At 39.3% G+C, this 15,028-nt stretch overlaps 1 protein-coding gene across 1 annotated transcript in view; it reads right to left on the bottom strand.

Moving 5' to 3' along the window:
• Positions 1 to 15,028, bottom strand: part of LOC107709508 (low-density lipoprotein receptor-related protein 1-like) — a gene marked incomplete at its 5' end in the record, with an annotated part of 65,727 nt that overhangs the window by 1,284 nt on the left and 49,415 nt on the right. The window contains 11 exons of the mRNA XM_016514001.1: positions 2,203 to 2,296; positions 2,597 to 2,667; positions 3,638 to 3,736; positions 4,509 to 4,692; positions 5,867 to 6,028; positions 6,313 to 6,483; positions 11,477 to 11,617; positions 11,802 to 11,978; positions 12,858 to 12,977; positions 13,067 to 13,173; positions 13,381 to 13,559. Of these exons, the coding sequence (XP_016369487.1) occupies positions 2,203 to 2,296; positions 2,597 to 2,667; positions 3,638 to 3,736; positions 4,509 to 4,692; positions 5,867 to 6,028; positions 6,313 to 6,483; positions 11,477 to 11,617; positions 11,802 to 11,978; positions 12,858 to 12,977; positions 13,067 to 13,173; positions 13,381 to 13,559 (1,505 nt within the window). The remainder of the gene's footprint in view (positions 1 to 2,202; positions 2,297 to 2,596; positions 2,668 to 3,637; positions 3,737 to 4,508; positions 4,693 to 5,866; positions 6,029 to 6,312; positions 6,484 to 11,476; positions 11,618 to 11,801; positions 11,979 to 12,857; positions 12,978 to 13,066; positions 13,174 to 13,380; positions 13,560 to 15,028) is intronic.

Raw genomic sequence — 15,028 nt, 5'->3', positions numbered from 1 at the left:
GCTGAACTCATTCGTCCACCGCCCCGGGTCGCTTCCAGTGTACAACAGTGAGCGCAAGCATGATTAAAGTGATTATTACGTTTTGAATATGGATATTTTTCTTACAAAAATGCATCGATTTGTTACAGAAGGCCTTTGTTCACCCCCCGGAGCCGTGAGAGACACATTTTATGGATGGGCGATTTTTATTTAAGTTCTTTTGGACTGAAGCAATGCAACACCCGCTGAGTGCCATTAAACAGCTTAAAAAAAGATCAAAGACAATTTTTAATATAACTCCGACTGGATTCGTCTGAAAGAAGAAAGTCATATACACCTAGGATGCCTCGGAGGTGAGTAAAACGCAGCCTAATTTTCATTTTTGGGTGAACTAACCCTTTTAAGTCAACCAACTTGATTAATGATTAGAAAATTCGGATAATTTATTAAGGTACAAAAGTATGTGTGCCAAAAGGGTTGGGCTGTATAACAGTTCATCTGATCATTATTTACTCATCCTCATGTCGTTCCAAACCCATAAGATTTTAGTTCGTCTTCAAAACACAAATAAAGATATATTTAAATGAAGCTTGAGAGATTTCTGTCCCTCTTTTGAATGTCCATTTCACCCACACTTTGAAACTTCAAAAATAGTTTATAAATACATTGTAAAAGTTTGAGCTTTCATTTTCCAAATTTTACGTGCTATATATATATATACAGTATGTGTGTTGATCTATGTTTATGAAAATAAAAGCCTAAGTTAAATTTGTTCTCTTAGTAAGACACACCACTCGATTCATATAGATTACTTGCGTGGACTTTCATTGGCGGGACATAAATCTCACAGGTTTTATTAAAAGTATCTTAATTTCTTTTCAGCACCAGCACGCTGACATATAGCACCGATGCGCTTCGGGCGTCCCGAGTTCAAGTACCGGCTCGCGGACCTCTCCCGATCCTTCCTTTTTGTTTCAAATATGATTGAAAATCTTATGGGTTTGGAATGACATGAGGGTGAGTAAATGATTTTAGGTGAACTAACCCTGTAATATACAGTAGTTCAATTAAATTCAACTGATGTGTGGTCACAAGCGTTTGTTTATTGATATATGTATTTCACTACCGCTTTACATGTGGTTCGTTAAAACAGGACAAACAGTGTCAGTGTCACAATTTCTTCAACTGACAATCAGCAATATCAGTTTTAATTTAGTTCAGTTATATAGTGACCTCATTCAATAGTCAAGTCCAGCTAAATCAATGCATTTTATTGAATATTAACTGAAACGCATTGAAGATAAACTGTTTTTGCAGTGATGGCTCATTTGTTATGAATAATCAGATCTTTTCATTCACATCTATCAAGTTCTCAATAACATGAAAAATTTATCAAATGAGAAGTGCTTTTCATTTGTGAGTAATAAATTCACTATATTATACAATAAGGCATTACCACATTGTTTAATAACTAAGGTTATTGAAACTAAATTAATTATTATCAACCATGTTTTTATTTTCCCTTGCATTTCAAGCAAAAACAATTATCATGATATAGGATTCAGGTCTTACTGTCCTCCCCAAGTAAAAATAAATAAAATATGCAAATGAAAAGCTATTGATAAGACTAACACTTTCTTTAAGTTAAGGCCATCGAATGCCCACATTATCTTGATAAAACACTGGGTTTTGAATGCAGCACATGTTCAACAGATCAGTCCTGCTGAGAACCAATTGTAGATAATCATACAGTAATACAGCGGGACTTGTATGACTCTGTTGAAAACAATAGGTTCTCACAGTCAAGCACAATTAGATCTATTTCTTTATTCTCGGTAGCAGATTATTGCCTACTCATCAGAACAAGGCACAAACCACTTGTAGGGTTTAGTCAGGTGGTTTGACAGAAAGAGATCGGGTGAGACCATGAAGACAACAAGAACACTTGGACCACAATTCTCCAAACCAGCGAGAAAGATGGACAGAATGGGAGAGAGACAAAATAAAGACATAATGGACAAAGACCGTTACCGCGGTCGTTTGGAGCGGGATTTGCCAAGCCTACGGAAAAGAGCAGATGCGATTTACCAAGAAAGAAGGAGAGAAAATAGGTGTTTTGGGGATGGGAAGTTGCTTATATTTCAAATTCTGAACAGTAGAACACTTTAAAGAGGTGAAAATCTTTTGAAAAAGAGCAGAAGTACAATTTTATCATATACTCACCCTCTCTTTCTTTTTCTGTACCACAATACTGCTCCTCCAATCAGCAACACCAGCAGTATCAGTAAAACCAATGGAATAACTATTGAAGCGGTTCCTAAAAGAAACAGACATTAATATCATAAGTTTTATTTAGATTTTGGAGAATATTCTATTACACCACCATCAAAAATATGATAACGCTTTACAATAGGGTTCATTAGTTAACTACTTTAACATGAACTAAGCATTAACAATAGTTTGTCCATGTTAGTTTATACATTAACTAACATTAACTAATGGAACCTTATTGTAAAGTGTTACCAAAAATATATAAGTTTAACAAAACCCTTACCAGTAATGACACCTATTGGCCTAACATGTTTCTATTAGTTGTAGAATCGAAAAATGGACTTACGGCCACTGGATTCAGCATTTTCAATGGGAGCAGGATTCTCACAACGATGACCCTCCCATCCAAGAGGACATCTACATGAAGAAACAAAGGAATTTAACACACATATATATATATATATAATGAACTAAACCAAAAACGGCTATAAGCCCATATTTTGTAGCAGCTACTCAATGATCAGTGCGTGTTGTTGTTGTTTTTTTCCTGGTGAGCTGGGAAAGAATAAAGGCCTAAGCATTGACCCTTGTGGTACCTCAGTGGCAAAGGTGCATGGTGATGAATAAGAACCTGTCCAGATAACATGATGAGACATGTTGTACAGGTAGCAACTAACATAGAAATCCCAATGTCTGCTGGTCTAGAAGTCAGACTCTGTGATTGATAGTGTCAGACAGACTGATGCATAGAAATAGAGTTTGTTGCAGAGTTATGCTACAACATTCTAGCCAATGATTTGCTGCACAAACCTGATTGAAGAACAGACAGCAGCATCAACAGAATGACTAGTTTTGTAGTCTGACTGACAGAGGACAAGCAACACAGCTTTAGCAATGAATGGAAGAAATGAGGTTTCATACTGTATATCAGAAGCCAGGATATTGGTTTTCTTGGAGTATTGGGATTATGCATGCTATCTTCATCTGAAGAAACCATGTAGATTGAATAAAATCATTTGGAGTGGTAGTGGATATGACTGCGTGCTCAAGTGGTACTATTGAGTATGTTTAGGTTATATGACTTGCAGTGCTGTTATCGTTAACTAAAATACACCATTATAAATGGTTTTCAGTAATTAAAATAAAGCTGAAAAATGAAAAATAAATAATATAATAATAAATATTAGAAGAAAATCTTAAACTTGAAAAACTTAAATGAAAAATGTAAATACGTTTAAGTACTAAAATTACTAAAACTAAAATTGAAATAAAAATAAAAGCAAAATAGAAATATTAAAAAAGATAATAAAAACAATAAAAGCTATCATTCAAAATATTAATGAATACTATAACAATATATAAATGAAACTAAAATAACACAGCTTACTTGCACTGTGGGAGGTTTGAGGCACTAAGAGAGCACTGCCCATTAGCACAGTACCCTTCACATGTATAACAGCTTGGCTGAATTCTGCCACTGGTACACCTGCAACACATAAACGCATTATATAGTTTCACTTAAGTAAGATTTAGTCAATAAAAGATCAGGGCAACCAAAAACATATTGTTGGGAAAGCATTATGAACATTAAAAGTTTCCAACCATCAAGGTATGTGTTAGGAGAGAACAACACTGCTGCAGTGCAGTTGCTTTTATCCACTGTGAAATGCCATTGTCTCAATATGACAGGGGAGGAGTTGAGAAGTAAGAGGGTGATGTCAGATCCAGTTGTTCCAGTAGTGACTCCAAGCATCAAATTGAGCCAACGATATTAACAAAAGACGCAAGCAAACAGATGCTGCGAGTGAAAAGATGTAGGACGCCCTTCTGGCGCGTGCAGTGTATTACCGGTATATAAGGAATGGACAGGGCCAATAGCCTGCACTGGCCAATAGCGTGCTGCAGGGATGACTTTTTTTTGTAAGCCAAAACCTGGAAACAAGTTTTAGCATTTCCAGATCTATCATCCTGAAACAATGGGCTTTTTGAGAGAGTTTTTGGTTAAATGCCCGAAATAAGGTAGGTGTTTAACACAAGTTTAAGATATTTTCAGAATTGTATACTACATAACACCTAACTCTTGATTTAAACATTGGGTTAAAGGGCTTCATGATTGGCCACACAATAGCTACTTCCTAAAGTAAGATGTCAAATGAGCCAAGTGAAAGAGAACTGAGATTTAGAAAGTAAATGGATCAATTTGAATTGTATGTAGCCCTAACATATGTGTATGTGTACTAGAGTATGAGATTGTGTACCTGCATGTAACGTCTCCATGTGGCTGGTAGATGTTGGTGGGAATACACTTGCCATCACGGCAATAGTGACACTTGTCCACTTCACAGTTATTGCCGATGAAGCGTGGAGGGCAGCGACATTGTCTCGACCCATCTCTGGACTGCATACATGTCCCTCCATGGTCACAGAATCCATCACATGACCCTGTTAGAAAAGAGGAGAACACAGTTTAAAACCCCGCTTCATCTGAATTAGTTTCTTCATCACGGCTTGAAGATCACCTTTAGATCTGGTTCACACCGGTTCACATTATTACTGTTCTTGTATATTGTATTTTGAATTGTATACTGTTTTATGCATGCATTATGATAGAATCCTTAGTTAATATAAACTCACACATGACATGTTTGGTATCTGAGCTCCAAATTACGTTTCGTATTTGTTAATTTAAATGACATTTTGCTAACTCTGTGACATATTAGTATTATAAGAATCTTGAAGATTCAGTCCAGTTACATATGCAAAACACCATGCTAGAGACAAAGGATCGTAAAATTTCCCTCCAAAGGTACCATTCCTCATTGGCTCCCTCAAATCCTGAGGATGTGACATCCTCACACTTTAAAGATCACTGATCACCAGATCAGCCCGATTCTTTTAGATTCTGAGAAGATGAGGATGCTGAGCTAGAAGTCTTCAAGGACCCATAAGTTTGTGCCAGGCTGCGGCCTTGTCTTTCCATTCACCAATAGACAAGTTTTTTCAGTTAGAGTGTTTTCAGCTTGTTTATTTTCATATAAAAATACGGCATGCAGTTGCATCAAACAATGGTATAAACATCATTCAATGTAAATTGTGATAACCGCAATTACAATTTCAAGGGAACAATCGACAATTATGATTTTTGTCATAATCGTGCAGCCCTACCATGTATGAGTGATTGTATGTTTGTTTAGATTGGTTATGTGTTAGTGTTTAGTTAATAAAACTTTTGTGCACAAATTACATGAGTTTCTGGTTCTGTTTGTGAATAGTGTCCCTTTTATGATCCGATCTATAGCTACATGCTCTGATGCACTAGTACTGTAAGAAAGTTATTTTCTGTGGACAAGAAAATATCCTTTCTTAGAGTTGATATGAAATTATACTTAATGTTCACTGGACGAACAGATTAGATGATTGTAATATTAATTCTGCTACAGTTACTACTGGCAGCTGAGGTAAATAATTGTAATGAATTATAATTAATTGTAATTATTTATATACATTTCCCTTTTGAGCTTATTTGCTACACATTTGTCCAATGGAAACGTTTGGAAAGACCTAAACATTAACTCATTTTATTTCCACAGGCAGTAGAAGGGGCTGTAGTACTTACGGTATTGACACTGGTCTCCCAGGAAGTCTGCAGGGCAGCTGCAGGTGGGCTGGTTTCCACGATTAACTGTGCAGTTTCCTCCATTCTTACAGTAGTTCTCACATGTGCGCTGGTTACAGTTGGGTCCTGTGAAGCCTGCCAGACAACGGCAAGTCGGAGCTCCTGAAAATATTATAAAACAAGTTATTTTTGTGTTATTAATATTATAATAACATAATATGCCTTTTAAATACATATCGTGGCGAGCCAGCCATGCAAATGTCAGCATCGCCCCTTAACCACCACAATAAACATGGAAGTGGAGAGATCGAAGAGACAGGTGAGCCCAGGAGCAGGTGAACAATGTCTCCCAGGATTCACTAACATGTTGAACAGCAGTTTAATGTAAGATTAGACATGTGAGACGATATTTAAAGCCCATATAGTGTGTTTTTGTGATGCTGTACCTGTGGGTGATGCGGTACATGTTCCTCCGTTCTGGCAGTACTCTTTGCACTGGTTTAGCTCACATCTCTCTCCTCCATAGTTTGGCTGACAGCGACACTTGGGTTGTTTTCTGGCATTCAGGACACAAGTTCCACCATTCAGACAAAGCAGGTTACAGGTGCCACTCGGAGCTGAGGGAAGACACAGAAACAGATAAAAACAACATTAACTCTTCTTTTTTTATAAAAGTTAAACCCAAGTGAACAATCCATTTTATTTCCACAATGTTACATTTCAGAGTAAAACATAATATTCAACCACAATAAAATGCAGAATGGAACTTCACTTGAAAGCTATTTTTTGACGATTAAACGGAACCCGTGACATTGACATTGCTGAGCTGTTTGAGCTACAGGAACACTATTGTCATCGGCACTCTAAGCACAGATTCACTCCTTTATCTTCTCTCTGTCACGGTACAGTGTGATAAGTGCACGACGAAGACGAAGAAGAATGCAAATAATCTTTAATATAAACCACACAGAAGGAATCCACAGAAGGTAGGCAGTAACACACGCACAACTCAACTTTAACACTGGACAAAGACAGAATGCACAGACTTGACTAAATATAGGGGAGCTTGATGAGGGACAGACAGGTGAGGAGGATGAACTAATAATGACATAACGAGAACAGGAACATAACCAAATATGGGCAAAAAGGGAGAAAACACAACAAACAGTCCATGGGGTGTGATAGTTCGCTCCCCTCCTGGAAGGCGCGACCTCGCGCCGCAGGAAGAAAGGGTGGGACGGATGGGGACTTAGGAGAAGGACAAAGGAGTGGATTTGGGATGGTGACAGGGGATGGCGATGGGCTGGCAGGAAGGCAGGCGGACAACCCAGGTGGAGGTTTGGGCGGAGGACGGACTCCCGGGATGAGGGCGGTGACGAGTCCCGGGTGGAGACGACGGAGGTAGGAGCCATGGAGGAAACAGGAGGAGCCAGGGCGGATCAGACGGAGGGAGGAGCCAGGGAGAAGACAGGAGGGACTTGGAGCAGGAGGAGCCAGGTGGGACCCAGGCTGCAGCCATGATGGCGGCCCACGGTGGAGCCGACGGAGGGAGGAGCCATAGTGGAGAAAGGGCTGACGATTCCAGGGAGTCGACCGACGGCGGCAGAGCAGGTGGAGGAGGAGCCCGAGTCGGAGACGAAGAGCCGATGAGCCAGGGCGACGGGGAGAATCCGGAGGGCAAGGTGGACCAGATGGCGCCGGCGACCGAGGCAGGAAAGGGAGGGCAGGCGGGAATTCAGGATGCTCAGAGGGCATAGGAACGGTGTGTGCTGCCCACACACACCACAAGGCTACTTCCAGCACCGTGAGCGCCAGCGACAGGGGAACAACCTCTGTGGTCATTATCACACTGGCAGACAGTTCGGGGCAGACAGATAATTCTGGGCAGGCAGATAATTCGGGCCAGACAAATAATTCAGGGCAGGCAGAAAGTTCAGATGAAGACGGAAGAAGAGGGGGCATGTCTGCATATATATATCCGAATTACAGTCCATTGAGCTCAGCTCACCCTCAGTCATGGTGCAGTGGGCGGAGCTTCCCTCCGCGCTCTCGCTGTCCTTGACTCTCTCCCCCGTGGCGAGCTCTGTAGCCGGCTCTCATACCTGGTCTGACGTCACGGACTCTGGCTCCGAGGCAATCCTCAGCACTGTCGCTCTCTCTGGCGATGGCTTGTCGGTCGCGGTGGGCTCTGGCTCTCCATCAGCGGTGGGCTCAGGCTTATGCTTTGCGCTGCGGGGTGATGGTGGGCTGGGCTCTGGGTCCGGAGTGGGGCTGGTGTCGTCATCCGCAATATTCACGGTGAGCGGCAATTTACAGGACACCAGCACCCACTCAATGAAGGCGGCGAGGCTCTCTCGAGGACCCTCCCCGGACAACTGCGCTCGTGTGGTGTCATTAAGTCCAGCAAGATAGAATGAGCAGAGTCAGTTGTCCGGGTGTAGTGTGTGTAGTTGGCCAGGAACATGAAGTCCTCGGTGTGGTTCTCGAGAGACCGATCCCCCTGCTCCAGCAGGAGGACGAGGACGGCAGGATCGTTCATAATTAAAAAATAAAAACTTTCAAAACAAAAAAGAAACGAGGGGGAACACGCGCTATACTTTTTGTCGGGCCAGTGTTCTGTCACGGTATGGTTTGATAAGCGCACGACGAAGACGGAGAAAAATGCAAATAATCTTTAATATAAACCACACAGAAGGTAGGCAGTAACACACGCACAACTCAACTTTAACATTGGACAAAGACAGAATGCACAGACTTGACTAAATATAGGGGAGCTTGATGAGGGACAGACAGGTGAGGAGGATGAACTAATAATGACATAACGAGAACAGGAACATAACCAAATATGGGCACAAGAGGGAGAAAACACAACAAACAGTCTATGGGGTGTGACACTCTCTGCATTAAAATCCTTTTAATAGCAATCACTACTATTAATTCTGCCAAAGAAGGGTAGGTGATTTATCCAAAATCTTATTTCACGGTATGATCATTTTTATTTCATGATAACGATATATATTCCAATTTAGCTATTTTTATTTTATTTTAGTTATTAAAACAAGAACAAAGAAGTAAATTACAAACAATAGGACAAATAGCACAAAGACACAAATTACATACACTTTAAGTGTTTCAGCTGTATTAGTTTTACTTAACATGTAGTAATAAATTCTACAGAAATTGAATAATCAAGTGTAAAACTAAAACACTGCATGAATCAAATACGAACTGATTCTAATTAAAGATCCGAAAGTGATTCAGTCAAGAGCAGTGAGTGATTTTCTCTGTCTTTTGTTGTTTGATTAACATTAATGACACAGACAGCAGCAGGTAAATTAGGCTGCTGTCCCTTTAAGACCGACTGCACAGATCTTATACTGAAACGCGTCCGGTTTTCACTGTTTACATTAATTTAAGACATAACTGACTGTGTTTACTTGAATATTCCGCACGACGGGCATTTATACATAATTGTGCGTGAATTTGGCCATTCAAGCACAATAAGATGTAAAAGAGATCTGAATTTGCGATCACATGCTGTCTGAGAGAGTGCAGTTTTCTGTGTGCATGCTTCGGGTATCCGTTTGTACCGTCATCACGACATATACCATCATATTGCCCAGCCCTACTGCCAAAATTGACAAAATTCACACATTTATCATCCTCAAGATCAACTGGGCAACTTCCTTGAGGAGCTTGACATGTTGCAGTCCTCTTTCCTTGAGGATGGAACTTTGCTGGTGGTTTTTGGTAATTTCAAAATCCACCTAGACAAACCTCAAGCAGCTGAATTCCTAGCCCTTCTGGAGACCTTACAAGACAGCACACCTGTGTGCAGTGTTGGGGGTACCGCATTGCAAGTAAAGTGAGTTGTGTATTTAGAACACTTTTTTTCAAGTAACTAGTCAAGTAACGCATTCCTTTTCATTAACATTAAAAATATCTGAGTTACTTTTTCAAATAAGTAACACCAGTTACTCTGATTTCCCATGTATTGTGACTCACAGCTCTCCTGTCCGCATGTTGAGAAAAATCAGGAGTCAACTTTGTGTGAACATGATGTTACTGTAGATCTAGACTAAATGTCAACATGCATTTACTCATCTCACTTAAACAGAAACAGATTCAGCATTCCTCAAAATCAATAAAAACCGTGAAATGCAAACTCAGAATATGACACAAACCTGCAATAATTAAATATGTTAAATAACACAAATATCCTTTATGTATTAAATCCCATTTTATTAACCAAGGTCTTTGCTGCTGACCTTCAATGATCCAATTCAAATATACTAATAAGCAAAAATGACTTTAGATAAACAAACATCTTAAAACATCTTTTTTACATAAAAATAAACAAGCCAGGCCAGATGAGAAAAAGTAACGCAGAAATAACTTAAGGCATTACTTTCCATAAAAAGTTATGCAATTAGTTCATTTTTAAGGAGTAACACAATATTGTATTGCATTACATTTAAAAGTAACTTTCCCCAAAACTGCTTGTGACACACAACTAGACCTCATCCTTACCCATAACTTTATCACTAACAACCATCTTGTCGCTCACTCACATTTCTCTGTCCACTTATTTTCTGGTTTTCTGTCGTTCTCCTTTCATGCTCTCCACTGGCAATGACTCCACTGTAATGCCCTTTTTTGCCAGAAAGTATCTTCAAACTGCCAAAGATGGCCCACATCACACCTCACTTGGTCTCACTACGCGTTTCTGCCTGCATCCAATTCAAGGCTTTGACACTGGCCTTCAGAACTGCCACTCCCAGTGTACTCCTACAAGCACATGCTCGCTCCTGCCATTTACCTTCAGTGAACTGGAGGTGCCTAGCTGTTCCTTCACAATGAGAAACAAAAACACTTTCCATTCTTCTGCAGTGGAACAAACCACCCTCCATCCAATCTGCTGAAACCGACATTCAGTTTAAAATAAAGTGAAGACTCATCTCTTCCACTTACCATATCTACAACCCCGAAACCATAGCAAAAACAACTCTTCTCAAACTATATTTACAGTGGAAATTATGTGCATGTATGGGAACTACAATTATTTTGCAATTTTGTTTTATTTCCAAACCATTATATTATTCTGGCAGCTTTGACTAGGTGGACTAGTGTTATTCTGGACATATATATCTAATGTGTCCTCCCTCCTGTTACTGACTCATACAGCACTGAATACCACAGGAGCATGAAAGTGACGTGAAGCCAAGGATGGTGTCCCAAACTCTGAATTTGTGCTATGCATTTGACCCATCCAAGTGCACACACACAGCCAGAGCAGTGGGCAGCCATATGTTGCTGCACCTGGTGAGTTGGCGATTCGGTGCCTTGCTCAGGGGCACCTCAATTGTGGGTAATGAGTGCCTGTACTGATACTTAAACCCGTGACCTTCGGGTTACAAGTCCAGCTCTCTAACCATTAGGTCACAACTGCCCCACAAAACCACTGTTGGCAGCATTGGGATTTGGACCCACACCCCCAAAGAGACTAAATTCAGCGCCTTAGCATCAGTGTTTATTCAAAAAATACCACATGAAATTGCAGCATTTGTTTCCCTTTTCAAGCGTTTTGAAGGGTCACAGCTGTATACTCACAGACAGGGGACAGTGTTGGGGTGGGAACCTCCACACAGGTGCCGTTGTCCAGTATTCTGCCGTTTGGACACATGCAGACTGGGCCGCTGGGACTGAGCAGACACAACCACTCACACTTCTTCCTGTCACATGGGTTGGCCACTGTGATATAAAACAGTAATGGTTACATGAGGCATTTTTGTTGAATGATCAAGCTAACTTTCAATTTCTATTCATCTATCAACCAAGGGGCAAAAACTACATTGATTATTACATTTTGTGATTGAGTTCAAATAAAATCATACGTAAGAATCTATTGTTTCACAGAATTATTTTCCAGACTTACTCTCTGGTTGTTTGTAAGGGTGGAACAGGACCAAATCTGTGGCATGGTTAATTCCTGTGGTCAGATGCTCCACTGAACTCTTGCCAAACTTGTTGACGCGGAAGATAAAGTTGTTGTGATAGGTCACACCGTATATGAAATCCTCAAAGATGTCGATACTGAAAGGGTGGTGCAAACCTGAGAGAGAAAAAAAGACTCATTATTATTATTATTATTATAGCTCAAGTTATTTTATAGTTCAAGCTTCATAAAAGCTCATTTAAACTTTAGTGATGCATTAACATAAAAAAATATTATAAAATATTATAGTTAACTAAAACTAAAATCATATAAAGGTGTTTTCATTACCTGAAATACAATAAACAATAAGTGAAATAAAATATAAACTTACTTTATTTCAACTAGTTGCTAATGCAACATTTCTCATTTCCATTTGTTTAACTTAAAGTAGACATTTACAGTAATAATAAAAATGTCAAAAACACACACCAAAATAACTAAAACTCAAAAAATCAACAGTAAAATATAAACAAAAAATAACAATAGTATACAAAAACACACATATCAACATCATATGCATTCACATGCCATAATAATGTTGTTCTCCTTCTTAAGAGTGGTTTAAAAAAGGTATTTTGAGCAGATTTGAAGGCTGCATTGCATATATCTTTCTTGGAGGAGCGAATCCTCCTCATGTGTCATGAGCTCATTGAAAAAATCCAGTGAGAGATTGATACTTGCCGATGCTTATAATTCATTTAATACTGATAGTGAATACTGAAGCATTCATATAAATAATTCAAAACTGGTTTGTGTCATATATATTGTTGCTTATTAGTGCATTGTTCCTTATGCTGCCTGTATGAGTTGTGTGATGTGTTTCATGTGTTGGTTGTTTGTTCATTGAGATGTTTTGTCCTTGGCTCTAATGTTCTTTTTCCGTTAAGTGTTTTCAGTACAAAATAAATAATAATGAATGAAAATGTTATTCCTCTCAATCGATCCAGAGTTGTTTGAGGAATAATAGGCATGTGAATGTACAGGGAATGACTCAACTGTTTTTAACGCTGGAGACAGCTATGACTGGATCTGTTCCGTTCAGTCTGACGCTCCCGATAACAGAGAGTTTGGCATCAGCCCAGTACAGACGCTCATTGAAGTAATCCACAGCTAGACCTGGCGAACAAACCCAACAGAAGTCATGTTACGGCTGTCACAGGTGCTTGAATCCGTGTGTGTGGTGTTTGATTCACATGAAGACTGACCTGTGGGCCACTGGATGTTTTCATGCACCAGCGTCTCCCTCATGGTGCCGTCCATAGCGGCCGTCTCGATCTTAGGGTGGTTTCCCCAGTCGGCCCAGTACATGGTGCTTCAAGAATTAAAGGTTAACATACAGTAGTTTCAATACAAAGCCAAATACGTATTTCAGTAGTGTTAACCCTAACAGTGTAATTGACTTAGCAAATACCACTAATGAATGAAATGTTGTGGAGCAAAACTATACAGACACAACCAGAGCTAGAGCTGATGCTAAAGAATGCTGGGGAAGCATCCTTTCTGTTGATTATCCGCTCACCCTCGCGGTGGGTCCACCACGATGGCGTAGGGCTCGTCAATCATGCCCGAGATGAGGGTCTTGCGATTGCGCCCGTTCATCTGTGCCACCTCGATGACATCACGACCCGAGTCCGTCCAGTAGATGTTGTTGGCCACCCAGTCCACAGCAATCCCACGAGGCATCTTCAGACCAGGGATCTACAACAAACCAAAGCTTACTTCATTTATTCCTTGTGCTAAAGTCATTCTTAGTTTACTCTGCACTGTTATTCAGTTATATTTTGCATGTTTGTGGGACTTTTTCTCATTTGAAATATTGCTGTTTCTTTTTGTTTATATTACTTTGTCAGTGCCAATAAAAGGTCATATTACTGTAAAAATGTCCTCTAAAATATTACTATTACTTCAATGTTATCACCCAAAATCAAGAAAATGGGCAAAAACAACAAACATGGGTTTATTTTATTTCACATGCACTGTAAATTAAATATTTATTGAAATTATTATTTTTTTTCATCATGACTGTACGTACGGTGGCCGAGAAGTGCAAAACAAATCACAATTCTGAAAACAAAATAACAAATTACAAATGCAAATGCAAATCTAAAAAACTAAATACCAATTCAGAAAACACAACAACAATTCCGAAAACATTATAACAAGTCAGAAAACACAACAACAAATCAGACAAACCGGAAGAGGTAGGTTAATGTACGGTGGCCGAGAAGTGCAGAGCAAATCACAATTCTGAAAACAAAATAACAAATTACAAATGCAAATGCAAATCTAAAAAACTAAATACCAATTCATAAAACACAACAACAATTCCGAAAACATTATAACAAGTCAGAAAACACAACAACAAATCAGACAAACCGGAAGAGGTAGGTATAGTTTGAGACAGCGCCATTGGTTTGAGAATAAATTACTTACCGCTGACTGGACGAGATATCTGTCAATCAAGTTATACAGGAAGAACAGTAGACTTGCGGTAGAAAGTTCGGAGATGGTATTAAAGTAGCTCTGTTTAAATGTATTGTATGAATTGCCCTTACTATGGAATAAAAAATATGCATACATTTACAACACTGTACTCTGTATTATATTACCTTTGAATCAGAATATAAAAAACTAGTTAACGCTATTGCGAGGGTGTTTCTAATACAGCGTCTGGGAGTGACGTAAATTTGACATAGTTCTCTCTTCTGACTGCCGTTATCAGTATCTCTCTAATTTTTTTTATTCTTGTTATAAGTCCTGAAAATACTATTGTTGGTTTTTCTTTTGCTATTTGAGCAAATGGGAATGCAAAAAAAACCAAACAAAAAAAACAGGCATAGGTGTGTTAAATTAGGATTTATGTGGGGCGGAGAGAATTTAAAGGGGAGAATATAAATACAAAATATTAAGAGTTGAACAGTCTTTTTATTAGGAAAATTAAACAAATTGAATTATATCCAACAGCATTAAGACACAGTTCAAAAGTAGAAAATTGCTTTATTGAACATGCAAATTGATTCTCTGCCAGTAGGAGGCGCTTTTGGAACGGTTTCCCTCGTAACAGCTGTACACAAAAGCTGCGCAGCTCTCATAAACTCTACTTTATCAGGCAGTATTCAGGCATTATAATTTAGATGAGATGAAAATGACATTGAACGTTTGAGAAA

Source organism: Sinocyclocheilus rhinocerous, unplaced genomic scaffold (assembly GCF_001515625.1).
Source record: "Sinocyclocheilus rhinocerous isolate Xijiao unplaced genomic scaffold, SAMN03320098_v1.1 scaffold2371, whole genome shotgun sequence".
NCBI lineage: Eukaryota > Metazoa > Chordata > Actinopteri > Cypriniformes > Cyprinidae > Sinocyclocheilus > Sinocyclocheilus rhinocerous.
Note: the sequence above shows the minus strand (reverse complement) of the source record. Positions and strands in the feature narration are given on the sequence as shown.